The sequence below is a fragment of the Arachis ipaensis genome, chromosome B04 (assembly GCF_000816755.2).
Source record: "Arachis ipaensis cultivar K30076 chromosome B04, Araip1.1, whole genome shotgun sequence".
NCBI classification, from domain to species: Eukaryota; Viridiplantae; Streptophyta; class Magnoliopsida; order Fabales; family Fabaceae; genus Arachis; species Arachis ipaensis.
This window is the reverse complement of record NC_029788.2, coordinates 32,465,744-32,479,762: the sequence shown is the minus strand read 5'-3', so window position 1 is coordinate 32,479,762 and position 14,019 is coordinate 32,465,744. Positions and strand designations below refer to the sequence as shown.

The window sequence follows — 14,019 nt, the reverse complement described above, 5'->3', positions numbered from 1 at the left end:
TTGGAAAGAGCTCCTGTATTATCCTTCCTGGGTTGAAAAAGGCTCAGCTTGTAGTAGCAAAGGATCCCATTAGTGAGTGCATTTGATCTTGAAAGATGTAAAAAGACATAGCTCAACTTGATTCTTTTGACCATCTACATGTCATAACGGGGTTAATACAATCTTCTTGCCATGTTTGATAAAAGAGTATGTATTTTTGAAGCCATCATGAATAGCTCGACGATCATATTCCCAAGGACGACCTAACAGTAAGTGACACACATCCATTGGGATGACACTACACCACACTTTATCCTTGTATGTACTTCGCATAGAAACTTGGACACAACATCGCTCTATTGCTTTAACGTCATTCTCTATTTTTAACCAATGTAACTTGTAATGATGAGGATGTAACTCAGTTAGAAGCTTCAGTTTGTCTACCATATAATTTGAAATAATATTTTCATAACTTCTGCTATCTATGATGACCTTGCAAACCTTCTCTTCAATAGTGCATCTTGTATGAAAGATGTTCTGGCGTCGCCAACGCTCGTCTTCTGTTACCCTTGCAGTATTCAAGTTTCAACGAACTACTAAATCTTCTCCATAATCTACTGGAATGGTGGAACTTCTTCAATAGCACAGTTAACCTCACCTTCCATCTCTTGCTCCTTGATTGGTTCTTTGTTAATCTTTTCCTTGACAAGAGTGATAACCCTTCTATTTGGACAATCAGCAGCAACATGCCCAAAATCTTGACATTTGAAGCACTTCTTACCTAATGATCCACGCTCCTTGTTGCTTATAAAATATCATATCTTCATTTATTATTGAACATCAAGGATGACTTCTTTGTCCTTTAGTGACTGAATGTTACTCTTTTGTGATATTTGCTTATCAATCTTTAATAACAACCTAATGTCATCATCCAAGGTCCAATATGGTTGCAGCTGAACATCATAAAAAAAATTTGGGTTCAGTCCTCCAAGATAACAAGCAATTGTTTGTTCTTCAGGCTCGTAAATGTCACACTTCATAAGCAACTCTTTGAAGTCTATTGTATATTCTTCTATAGATAATGGTTTTTGCCTCAAATTGTGAAATTTGATGAAAGTGTCTTGCTTATAATGTTCAGAAAGGAACTTTCACTTGAGTTCACAATGCATTTTATCTCATGTCTTGATCTTTCTTCTTCCTTCTCTTTCTCACTGACGCTTGAGATTCACCCACCATATTGACGCATGCTTCTTTAACTTGATTGCTACAAGCTTCACGCACTTGTCATCCAGAATGTCTTTTAACCTGAACACTCTTTTCACTAGGCAAAGTCAGTCGATGAAATCATCTGGTTAGAGTCTCCTAAGTCTTTAGCTTTCGTGTTGTTGTGTCGTGCTCTTCGTGTGGACAAATCTTCAGACGAAGAAGAATAATGAAATGAATTTGCATTATCCTCTTTGTTAGAAGTACTGTCATCACTCTGCTTGCCATGATTATTTTGAGCGGCTTCATATTTTGTAAGTTTCTCTTGTAACTCCTTAACTTGATGGCATAATTCCTCTATTTCAATGTGTTGAGTAGTTTTACACTTTGGAACCATCTTTTACTACTATGCAATGATGTTAATGCTTGCACCAATGTTATGATGATGATGATGCACAACAATGATGGGAATGCACCAATGATGATAATGATGTGAAGGCACTAAAGATAATCACCAATAGAAAAGGCACCAAAAGAAGCGAAAAGAACGATATTACCTGAAACTCCGTAGTAGACAATCTGTACTGACGACGACTCGTACCAACAATGAGAGCACCACACTAAAGACCCGTACCCATAAGACAAATAAAATTTTACTGGACCAAGTCGAGGACCAACCTTGCTCTGATACTAAACTGATGCCGGGGCGTCGTTTGGAAACCAATTTTGGCGAGATTAACAACCCCACTGTGATGAAAATAGTCAAGAACTCACTTTGGTTGGCTAAGCCAATGATGCATCTCTTACTCTCAAAAGAGCCAAGAGAAAAATAATTACATATCTTATTTAAATATAACCTAATCAACTCAACTTGATAAGCAAAAAGAGTACATATGCATATTTATACGAGTAGGAAAGGGAGAAATCTTCATGACTTGGACAATGTAAGACTAACTCATAATACAATATAATAACATATGCTAAATTAGAATACTTTAATTAATAATACAAACGTAAAGATATATGCTCTTGCATCAAAAAGAAACTAATGTCATTAAAAAATGGGGTTTTGACTCATGGTACATCAGTGAAACAAATGGATTTGCACGCAAAGGGGGGCGCTTGGTGCCACTGGAACAAATCTGTTTGGAACATTGAACTGATGAGAGGATAGAAGCAGTTTGTTCATCTAATATTTTTGATCCTACCCATGAATTTCGGTGGTTTACAATAATCTATGACAACCATCAGCTTACTATCAGAAAACTTTTATGGGATGACCTTGAAGAGATGGCCACTAGTATCTTAGAGCCCTGGTGCATCAAAAGAGATTTTAATTCGATTCTCTCCATTGATGACATGAGAGGCAGTTCCACCATGCTCTAAGATTATGAAAAATTAAACAAGTGTATCCTTAACTTTGGTCTGAGTGATATGTGCTTTTCTGGACCCCAATTCACTTGGCAAAGAGGCGTGACCAAAAAAGACGATAAATTTTTGTGTAACTTAGAGTTCTCTAATTTGTTCCCTTTTGTAGGTGTTAGGCATCTTCCAAAGCTCAAATCAGACCATCTCCCTATTCTCTTAAATTTTAATCACATGGTAATCGATAGGAAAGAAAAGTCCTTTAGGTTCCTTACCCATTGGGTTCTTCACGAGAAATATCTTAATCTCGTAGAAGATAGTTGGGATAAACAAGGGGATCTTATACAAAATATCAAATCCTTTGTGGAGAAAGTGAAAGTCTAGAACCGTGCAAGAAAAAGAATCGGCTTATGTACAGAATGAAAGGGATACGTCGCAAGTTGTCTTTTGGTTATAACCATTTCCTTGATAAATTAAAAAAAAAGGACCTTTGAAAAGAGTATGAGGTTTTTATTATTCAAAAAAATGTTATTGGCAGGGTCTCGCTATAACGTCATCAATTCGATGACAAAAATATAAAGTACTTCCATCAAAGAGCTAATGGTCATAAAAGGAGGAATAAAGTTATCGCCCTTATCAATACTAGTGGGAACTAGATTAATGATCTTATTACCCTTAAGAGTATGGGTGTTTTGTTCTTTAAGTCTCTCTATACAAATAATACTGATTATTCTCTTTTTTCTCTGTCAGGTAAATTCGCAAAAATCTCATATGGAGATTTGAAAGAGATTGGTAGACTGGTGACTCAAGAGGAGGTGAAGTATGTTGTTTTTAAGCTGGAAGGCTCCAGGAAGTGATGGCCTACTAAGAAAGTTTTACCAATTCTTGTGGAAAAAGATTAAAAACTCATTAATCAACTAGATTCAAAATGTTTTTAGAGTGCCAGCCTTTATTCAGGGAGTTAATCAAACTCTAATATTTATTATACCTAAAGTTCTTTTCTTAAAAAATTTTGCTCAGTTTAGGCTGATTAGCTTATGTAATGTGTGCTATAAAATTCTTACTAAGATTATTGTTGAGCGACTTAAACCTCACATGTCTTATATTATTTCCAACACCCAAGCTAGCTTCATGCTTGGCAGGTTTAGTGCATACAATATCTTGGTTGCTCAGGAAGTGATCCATACCATGAGAACAAGAAAAGATGGAAAATATCGTATAGCAATCAAAATAGACCAAGAGAAGGCCTATGAAAAACTTGGATAGGATTTTATAGTTGACACTCTTAAAGATTTGAACATTCTAGAAAATGTGATTAGCATCATATATCACTGTATTTTCACCTCCTCTATGAACCTAATTTAGAATGAGTGCCCTTCAGAAGAGTTCAGACTTATCAGAAGAATTAGACAGGGAAACTTTCTCTCCCCATCCTTTGTATTGAAAGGCTTTCTTATCTCATCACTTCTTTGGTTAATGATAAAAAAATAAAAGCCCATAACCTTTTCTAGAGGTGTTCCTAATTTATCTCATTTATGCTTTGTAAATGACTCGTTCTTTTTGCCCAAGAAAGTAAGAATCAGGCTCAAGTTATTAAAGATGCGTTCAAGCTATTTTGCGAGAGCTTGGGTCAAAGGGTGAATTTCAAAAGTCTTATATCTTTCTCTCAAAGAATGTGAATCACATTATCGGACAGGAGCTTATCCTTCACATAGACATTAACCTTACAAGCAACTTGCAAAAATACTTAGACATTCCACTCATAAATGAGAGATGCAATAAATAGCACTTCTAGTTTATCATTGACAAGATACAGGAAAAGCTCTCAATTTGAAAAATAAAAACCTTGTCGCTAGTAGGAAGATGCACTCTCGTTCAGTCAGTTCTTTCCACTATCCCAACTTACGTGATGCAAATAATGAAAATCCCTAAAGAAGTTTGTGACCAAATCGACAAACTTTGTAGGAATTTTCTTTGGAACTCAATTGAATAAGGGAGGAAGATCCAGTTGTTAAATTGGGACTCTATTTGCAAGTCGAATGATAGAGAAAGACTAGGTTTTCGAAAATCTCAAGATACAAAAACCTCTATCTTATCAAACTCGCTTGGGACTTAGTTCACAACAAAGATTCCATGTGGGTCAAGATTATGAAAGCCAAGTATAATTGTGGTGTTGGAGAAATCCTTCTAGTAAGCCAAAAGGTAAACTGCTCTAATGCCTGAAAAGGTATTACTAAAGTTTGGGATAAGTTCAAGACCAAGGTAATTTGGAGAATTGGTAATAGCCAGAATATAAGCTTTTGAGAGAATCACTAGGTCCTGGGTATTAAATTCTTAAGAGATCTCATTCGTAGTTGAGAAGAAGAGCACAATGGAAAAGAGAAAATCAGTGAGTTTATGCAGTTGGATGGTCACTGGAATTGGAATTTACTAAGACAAAATTTTTCGAAACATATACTAAACATCATCTGCACTATGAAGGCACCACAACAGGACCTTGGCTCAAATACAATATGTTGCCTCCCGGAACCTAATGGGGAGTTCTCTGTCAAGTCTGCCTATGAAAAATCCTACACTAACAAAGGAATTCCATAGTAGAATTTCAATCATATTTAGAGGCTCAAACTGTCACAATGTCTAAAAATCTTTTCTTGGTTAATAATGCATAATGCCCTTTTGACTAATTATAAGAGGGTTAGGAGGTGTCTTATCAGTGACAGAAGTTGTCCTAGGTGTTCGGGGAAAAACGAAACATTACTCCATGTTCTCAGGGATTGTCCTTACATCCGGGGAATGTCGGAGAGCAGTGTTAATAGCAATTAGCTAAGTAGCTTCTTCAGTTAAGACATCCACACTTGGTTGATGACCAAACTTTGTGCAATTTCTCCCAACCAAAATGGGACACATTATCCCATTCTTTTTATCATCACCTATAACATTGCTTGGAAGAATAGAAATGACTTAATTTTTAATCAAAGAGCGAATGAGAGCTCATAATTGCCTAATCTTATCAGAAATTTAGCTAATAACTATGAGGCTACCTTGAAGATGATGGAGACCAACAAGAAAGCGATCGGGACACCCAAGATCTTGTTTGATGGGTGGGAACACCGACTGAAGAGATGGATTAAGTTTAACACAGATGGTTTTGTCCTATGGTCTTCTAGGAAATTCAAACAACAGATTTATTGTGATCTACTTCTTGAATATTGGCACTACCACCATTACCATGGTTGAGATGTGAGGATTATACATTAGACTGAAGATGGCATCAGAGCTGAGGGATTAAAAGCTTGTGATGGAGACAGACTCTATTTGTGCCTTGCAACTTATCCATAGAGCTTCAACTCAGAGACATATAGCTACCTCCCTTACGATAGCAATAAAGTCTCTTTTGGATCAGCCTGGGGAGGTCGTCCTCAAGTGCACGTTTAGGGAAACTAACTTCCCAGCTGATTTCCTCGTAAAGTTCGTGCATTCTGCTCTAACTGGTTTGCAATTCTTCGACGAAACCCTCATTTCTTTCTCCACCATTTTGGATAATGATTTTAGAGGAATGAAGTTTTCCAGATCTCTGATGTGTTAAGTTTTTGTTTTCTTGGGCCTATGGTCTCATTGGTAAAAAAAATTTCAACAAAAATTTTATTCAACAAAGTGAAACATAAAAAAGCAGTTTAAGTATTTAACAGATAATGATATTTACAAATTAGTTTAAGATTTGAATAGAAGTTATTACCTCATAATTCTTAATAATATAGATACGACACGAACCGATAGTACCTTGGTTATATTATGTCCACGAAAGAGTCATAAAAAACATTAATAGTGCATAATGGGGATTGGGAGTTGGTAGCAGTATCTAGAGGTGGGTCAACAATATTTCATTTGATGTTTGAAGACGGTCTTATTTTATTTTGTAAGGCAAAGAAATCACAGGTGCAACTTGTTTGAAATGCCATGAATCTTTTCTGCAAAGCGTCTAGTATGAGGGTCAATTTTGAGAAATCCAAAGCTATTTATTCCTCTAACGTCTCTAGACAGTGTAAGGAAATTGAAGGTTATCAATGGACTAGAGAAGGGCGGTTGAATCTATGGCATCTTTTAAAACTTTTGTACTTTAACTTTAAACTTGATTTAGAACAGAATTGCTATTGAGTCTGCTAAGATGATAATACATGAGACAATTTTGTTTTGTCTCTTCACAATTGATCAGGAATAGAGTAAATTAGTTACATTTGAATAAACTGAGTTACTGTGACTTCTATAAGATGGATTAAACAGGAGACTATTTTATTTTGTCTCATATCGAACGAAAGTAGAAACAGAATAGAGAAGAGAAAATGACATAGCCATATATCTTGATTCAAGGATTCTACCCAATCCTATCAGGGACAAACTAAACTTCTACCCAAGCTTAATTTGGTTAGGTTCACTCTCTACACTTTCAACCACTAAGTGCTCACCCAACTTAGCAAAGGAACCGTCTTAGGATCATGAATACAAAACAGAAATATATATAAAAGAGTTTGAAATCATTTTTTGGCTTTTCTCCAAGATTACTCTCTTTACCTTTTTTCTCAATGGCTTTTTTTTTTATGCCTCACATAATTGCCTTTTTCCATTGACAAGAAAATAAAGAAGGATAAAATTAAAGAACAGAAAATTCAATGTAAAACCATGAAGGAGAAGAAGGTATATCTCAAAAGATATGAAGACTCAAATAGTGTGCTCACTTTTCTTACTTCAATTTCTAGTTGTTTACCCTTTTAAATAAGAGTAAAGCTTTCAAAACTTGAGCCTGGTTGAACACCTTTGACTTTGTTCTTCTTTCCCAAAATTAAGAGCAGATACGCATAAGAGAGATAGAACAGCAGCAATGATTCATGAAAATAGAGTTAGCTTGAATCCTTAATAGCTGCTACTCTTTTTTCTTTTTTCTTTAACTTCAAAAATCTGAACCATTAATCCATTCTTTGGCTCCAAGTATTAATTGTGACCTTTAATTTACAGTAGAGATACATAACCTCTATTTTCTTCTTCTTACCCGAATGGTGTATGCAAGAAGAGGACAGCTTCAACAAGCTAGAATGGTAGCATAAAGATGGAATTACTATGTTGATTTTTTTTTTCTTATTCAACCTTTGATTTGATTTTTGCTTTTGGCACCAGCATCTGACTTTTCTTCTTTTTTCCTTTTTGATGCTTGAACATGGTGATTTTCTTTTTCATTTTCATAGAACCCTAATCAGAATATACCTTTTTTACTTGTGACACTTTTCATCCTTGATTTAAGGTTAGTCACGTGAGTTACAATCAAAAGAGAGAATAGAATGTTTAGTTAGAGTGTTGGACACATTGGATATGGGCCAGAAAAGAGAATGAGTGCTGGCTCTTAGGAGTTTTGGGTCTGTTTTGCATATTTTGATTTTCTGCACAATGAGCACATATATCAACCACACTTTTGGGCTTTTAACCCAAAATTATAATGTTGGTCATCATCAAATTATTGTTTTTTTTTCAATCTCAACAATCTCTCTCTTGATGGCAAATATTATGAAATAAAATAAATTGTAAAGAAACAAAAAGAGTTCATGATACTTCCTTTCGATGATTCAATATATCATGCTGATCTCCCCTTTCTTTCATTCGGATAGCTCCCATGAATGAGTGCTTTTTTTAAACCTGAAATCAATTTTTTTTAAAACAACAAAGTTTATGTAGAAACTATAGCCACTGATTATACCAATATCCACAATTATACAAAAGATAGCATTCAAACCAATTCATCAATCATGGAACCAGCTTAGTAATATTACTATTAGAGAAATCCATAGGGCAACACCAACCAACCTTAAAACAACACTAAAAATAGTACTAAACATAGCCTAATTATTGTCTAATACTATTCATCATTCATTCAATTCATTTTTTTCTACTCTCCTTTTGTCATCGAGGTAGTAAAATACGCCCTGCACAAACTATTTTTGTTAGGTACAAAAACTCAACAGTTCAAAGTTAAATCCTACAATTCAAGTTACAGTCATCCATATAAAATTAAAGTGTATCAAAAGATTATCACACAGACACAGTAGAAATAGATTTTATGCAGCAATAACAGAGACAATGGTCTAAACATCAGATCCATCATCCTTGGTTTCTTAAGATTTCTTCATCTTCTTGATCAGATTGAATCGGTTCATCACCCAAAGAATCAATGTACTTGAGAAGTACTTCAACTCAGTCCTGAGACTTTCTCAAGAAATTTTTATTCTGAATTGTCAATTTTTTTACTTGCTTGCTTGCTCGAGTTGATGAAATGTTTGGTCATGATGTTTACAAATTCTTGTAGAATGTCTTTCACTACTCCATTGACCAAATACCAGTTGGAAGAGGATGTATCGATAGCCGATGGTGGAGGAAGGATTTCATTTTTTCTTCTTCTGTGATAGTGTCTTTTTAGCCCTAGTCCCTTTTTTCTTAGATTGCTTTATTGCACTATCGTTAATGTCATCCCCACTTCTCTCTCTCTCTCTCTCTCTCTCTCTCTCTCTCTCTTTCTCTCTCCCTCTCTCTCCCACACACACCTTCCTCTTAATGAAATAATTTTTTAAAAATAAAATCTTAAACAAAGATAATAAACTATAAATAATTTATTATTTAATTTTCAAAAATTTGAAGTATTAATAACATGATGTAAAGTATTTATTTTTGAATGGACTTAATCAAAATACTACTTTTTATTTATTTTATTGGTTAAATCATGAAACAATATTAATATCATATTTTCAATGATAATAATAACATATAATATCCAAATTATCACACATAATAATATTAATATACACAACACATATGAAATACGCGTGGCGCAATTCCATGTTTCTTGTAATTCACAGAAATTCTTTTGTAAGAATAGCAGAACTCCGTGCAAGTCCTGAGATGTATGGCTTCTCCCGAACTTCTCGCACTTACTAAGCTACCAACGTCAAATTCTCGCCTATACCAAAAATCCTTAGCTCACGACTATCGATTTATCACCCACTCAGTCACTGTACAATACCACAACGAAAACAATATAAAAAATAATTTATGCTATTAATATCCATAAACACTAAATTATATTTAAATTATGTACTTTTAATTTAAATATTATAACATTAGTTTAAAATTAGGATAAATCATTCATTTTAATTAATTTGGTTTTAATATTATTTGTTTATTCTACTATGACTTTAGTTTTTAAAATGTCTTTATATAAATCGATATGACTTAAAACAAATTAAGTGCACAATAAATTATTTTAAACAAGAACGTTTTACTAGGCCTGCACATATGTATATAATTTGATTTAGTGTGAGATGCAACCTTTTGAGTAAATCAAACCAATTTAATGGGTGATTGACCCTCAAAATTATATTTAAAAATTAAAATAGATTTTTATTGATATTTATAAACACTAAAATTCATAAACACTAGAATTTTAAATCCATATAAAAATAAATAAATAAAAAAATAAAAATCCTTTTACAAAAATAATTGAGTTTTTCGAAAACAAGTAATTAAATTTAATTAACATGAATAATTAAACAAAATTAAAAAAAAAAACAAAAATATAGAATAATAAACCAAATAAATCATTGTGATTTTCAAAATCGAAAACTTAGTCTCACAAATTTCAAAATATATAAAATAGTTCCCAATATTTATCTTCGTTAGACGATCCAGTCTCTCTCCAATTTAATTTGAAGAATGAAGTATAAAAATATCTTAAAGAATTTAAAATCTTAGAACAATTAGTTCTTGAAAAAAATTAAAAATTCTAAAACAGCCATTTCGATTAAAAGAATCAAATTGAAGAGAGAGTGTATTGTCTAACTAAAGTAAACGTTATGGATTATTTTGTGTATTTTGAAACTTAAGAAACTAAAATGTTCAATATTAAAAATCTTAAAAAAGTTTTTGGATAATATGCAAAAATGTATTACATAATTAAAATTTAAAATTTTAAAATCCAAAATTTTCATATAATTTTGAGTTAATGTTACATCATTTAAATTAAACGTCTATAATTAGTAAGAAATGTTAGTGTTTATGAATACTAATAATAGAAATAATAGAATTTTGTATAAAAACAAAACATACTAAAGAGAGAAAAGAGTTCCAGACAAAGAAGAGGTGTTATAGAGGGTGTTTTTCTCTACTTTTTCTTTCTTACTTTTTCCCCTCACCCTTTTAAATTGGGTTGTTTTTTTAAGTCATGTATTGTAAATTTGATTAAGAAAACAGAAACCACACAAGACCTGTTTTCCCAGGTTTTTACCAATTTTTGTCCATATTTTTGTTGGCCTAGTTCACAGCCCACACCATAAGGCTCAATTTTTGGTACCACATTTTCCATTTTATACTCACAATAACATTTAATGAGTTAAGGCACCTTTATCATTCTCAGTCTCAACACTAATTAAGCAAACTTCCCTTCATAATTTTTTCACCGGGTGTCACAGATCTACTGGTAAGTCAACAATTGACCATCATTAACCAACATTTTTTGTGCCACCGTAGAACTCCCCAATATTAAGTATATACTCCCCAGAGCCTAAGAGTCTATCAATTTTGTACTATACATCTAGTTCTTGGAAAATTCTATATATTTGCATGGAAAATTCCTCAGTAATTTGAATACCTCTGTATTCTCAACTCTCACTAGATCCTTTGATCTGTCTCTGCAGCTGCTGCCTCAGTTAATGCATGCATGCCCGGAGATTCTTCTTCTTCTTCTTCCCAACGGTTTCCTCTCCCTTCTTCCTTAGTATTTCAGAACAACCACCGATGTCAAGGACGCTGGATCTGTAGAGGTGGTTCGGCAAGCTCAAAATGTGTTGTTTACTTCCATTCGGTAAAGAAGTTGATAAAGCACGAAATAAATCCTCTTAAATTAAGGCAATGAAATTTACGCATATTTAACGGTGATTAATTTTTTATTTTATTATAGTAATATCATAGAATTAATTTTTTTCGGTCAATTTTATTAGTTATTTTATTTGTTTTAAATTATAAATACTAAAGCATAAACCATTAATCATAAATATAAATAATATCTTTTTCAATTCCTTCTATTTAAATATATTTGTTGGTAAATTATTTGCTGATAATTTTTTTTATTCTGAATTTTGGACTTTCAATTTTTAGTAATTTAGATGAGTAATGTTAAGTAATCAATTTTTTTAGCCAACATCAGTTAACTTTTTTAAAATTATTTTGTTTATCTTAAATTCTAAATTCTAAATCATAAATTTTTAATATTAAATTCTAAATTATAAATATAAAGCATAAAGTTAGCTAACTAAAAGTTGTTTCTTTATGCTTTATTACATGAGATATAGAATTTTTAAAATTTTTTAAGAATACATTTGTTGTATGTGAAAATTTGTTAACTCTCTAATCCACCAAATAATAAATTCAGTTATAGAATAATATTCACAATTACTCGAACTTTTAAATTTTTTCTAACATGACTTTTAAAAAACTAAATTAGAATACAATAAATTTGACGAAATAGAATACACCTAAATTTACATCTCTAATTTTTCGATACATAAAGCATTTTTTTGTCCGGCTTAAACAGATTCTTACAATAAAACGTTGAATACATTATCACATACCATAATTTAAACTGCAAAATTATGAAAAGAAGTATTGGTAGACACACAAACGCAGAAATAAAACCAGGAACCCAATCTGAGTCATAATAGTAAGTAATGAAGAAGGCACTTGCAACTGCTACCATCATGCTTGATATTGAGCAGAACAACGCCAGCAATCCAAATATGAGCTTCAAGGGCAGTGACTTATAGAAATCAGACTCAGCATAACGCGAAACAAGAATGGACAAGAATATTAATATTGCAGCTGCTGATGAGATAAATGCAGCTGCATCTGAGATTGCAAACACCAAAAATGATGGCTTTTTCAAGTAGTTTGGTTTCCCTTTTGCATCGTCAACACCACCTGGTATGCTTATTGCAGCAGCAAACACCCCTGTTGCAATGACGGTTGCAATCAGCATACAATTCTCTGCTGTGCTTTTCATCCAAGACTCTGCATCTTTTCGCAACTGTGTGTGCTCCCTTGTGAATAACTCTCCAGCAGTTAAGCCTTCTGCGTTTGTTGATTTTATAAACGATGGTGGCATTATCTTCTGTACTTCCTGTATGTTGCATGAAATTTTAATTAAGTATACCAATATTATCTTTGCTTAATGAAGCCTTAAACATAAACAACGGTTAACTACTTGTTCAAACTACATGTAGAATAAGAAATCATATATTTTTCTTATATATTAGTTATAGATTTATACGTGCAGGTACAGCTAGATAGTCCAATCTTGTATCAACAGATAGAGTTTTAACTGATACCTTGAACCATACCAACTCAAGGCACATTTGAAAAGCTGCTCCAGAAACTAGTTCAAGACTGCTTGGTGGTGCTATTTGTGCAGCCAAATGCAAGAGAGTATTACCACTGGTGTCTACTATAGTCACTATAATATCCTTTTGATAACCAATCTCATGTATCACATTGTAGATGCTTGCCTGCCGATACTTGACAGCTTTGTGAATTATAGTTTGTTCTTTCTCATCCCTTGCCCATATCAAGCTTGGATAGCCACTAATAAGCTCTGACAAGAACCCAAAATTACCAACTTCTGCAGCAGCAAATATTGGTTGACATGGCTCGCTTATGATATTAATTATCCCATCCTCTGTGAAATTGTTACAAATTGTTCTCCAAAGGCTTTTGACCAATTGATAAACTACTTCCTGCTTCATGCCTGTAGTATATTATTAGTTTTGTTACTTGAAATGAAAGGAATTTGCAATAGAACATTAGAATTTGTTAGAGATATAATCATTCATATTTCTTCCTATCAACTAAAATTTTTAAGAAGAGTGATTATACGAGAAGGATAAAATTAAAAAAAGAAAAAAGATGATTCAAGACTCCAAGTTATTTTGATTTTATTTTTCGTTAGTAGTCGTATTCTAAATTGTCTTTCTCTTTTTATTTTCTCTCTTGCATGGTGAATTATTGTGAACATTTCACTCTGATGAATATAGGTAGCTTGTCTTAATGAATTGTGAATATGTAATGATTTACCAGGGTTGATCATGATGGTGTGGCTTTGATGGTGTGGACTTTGGCAACAAGAATCCGAATGATTTTTAGCCAAGAGATGCAAAGCTGTCTCGTTGTGATAATAATCCCTTGCATAAGCTAGCTCTGGTTTAGCTTCTGCCATTTCTAAGGCTAAGCCTGCAAAATATTACACAGAAATGTTGAAGAAAATGAGATTAAATATAATTGCTTGCTATTGAGGAATTTGAACTAAAATTGAATGTGATGTTAACCCACTAGTCAATTATTAATATACTTGTCTTAAATTTGGTACATAATACTCCTTCTGTTACATAA

General features: G+C 32.9%; 1 protein-coding gene across 2 annotated transcripts in view; it reads right to left on the bottom strand.

Annotated features, from left to right (window-relative positions):
- The window catches only part of LOC110262352, a 7,627-nt gene continuing 5,716 nt past the window's right edge, over positions 12,109-14,019 (bottom strand). For both annotated transcript variants that reach the window (XM_021121092.1, XM_021121093.1), the window contains 3 exons: positions 13,705-13,860; positions 12,963-13,378; positions 12,109-12,754 (listed from right to left, as the gene is read on the bottom strand). In XM_021121092.1, the coding sequence (XP_020976751.1) occupies positions 12,128-12,754; positions 12,963-13,378; positions 13,705-13,860 (1,199 nt within the window). In that variant the 3' untranslated portion in view covers positions 12,109-12,127. The remainder of the gene's footprint in view (positions 12,755-12,962; positions 13,379-13,704; positions 13,861-14,019) is intronic.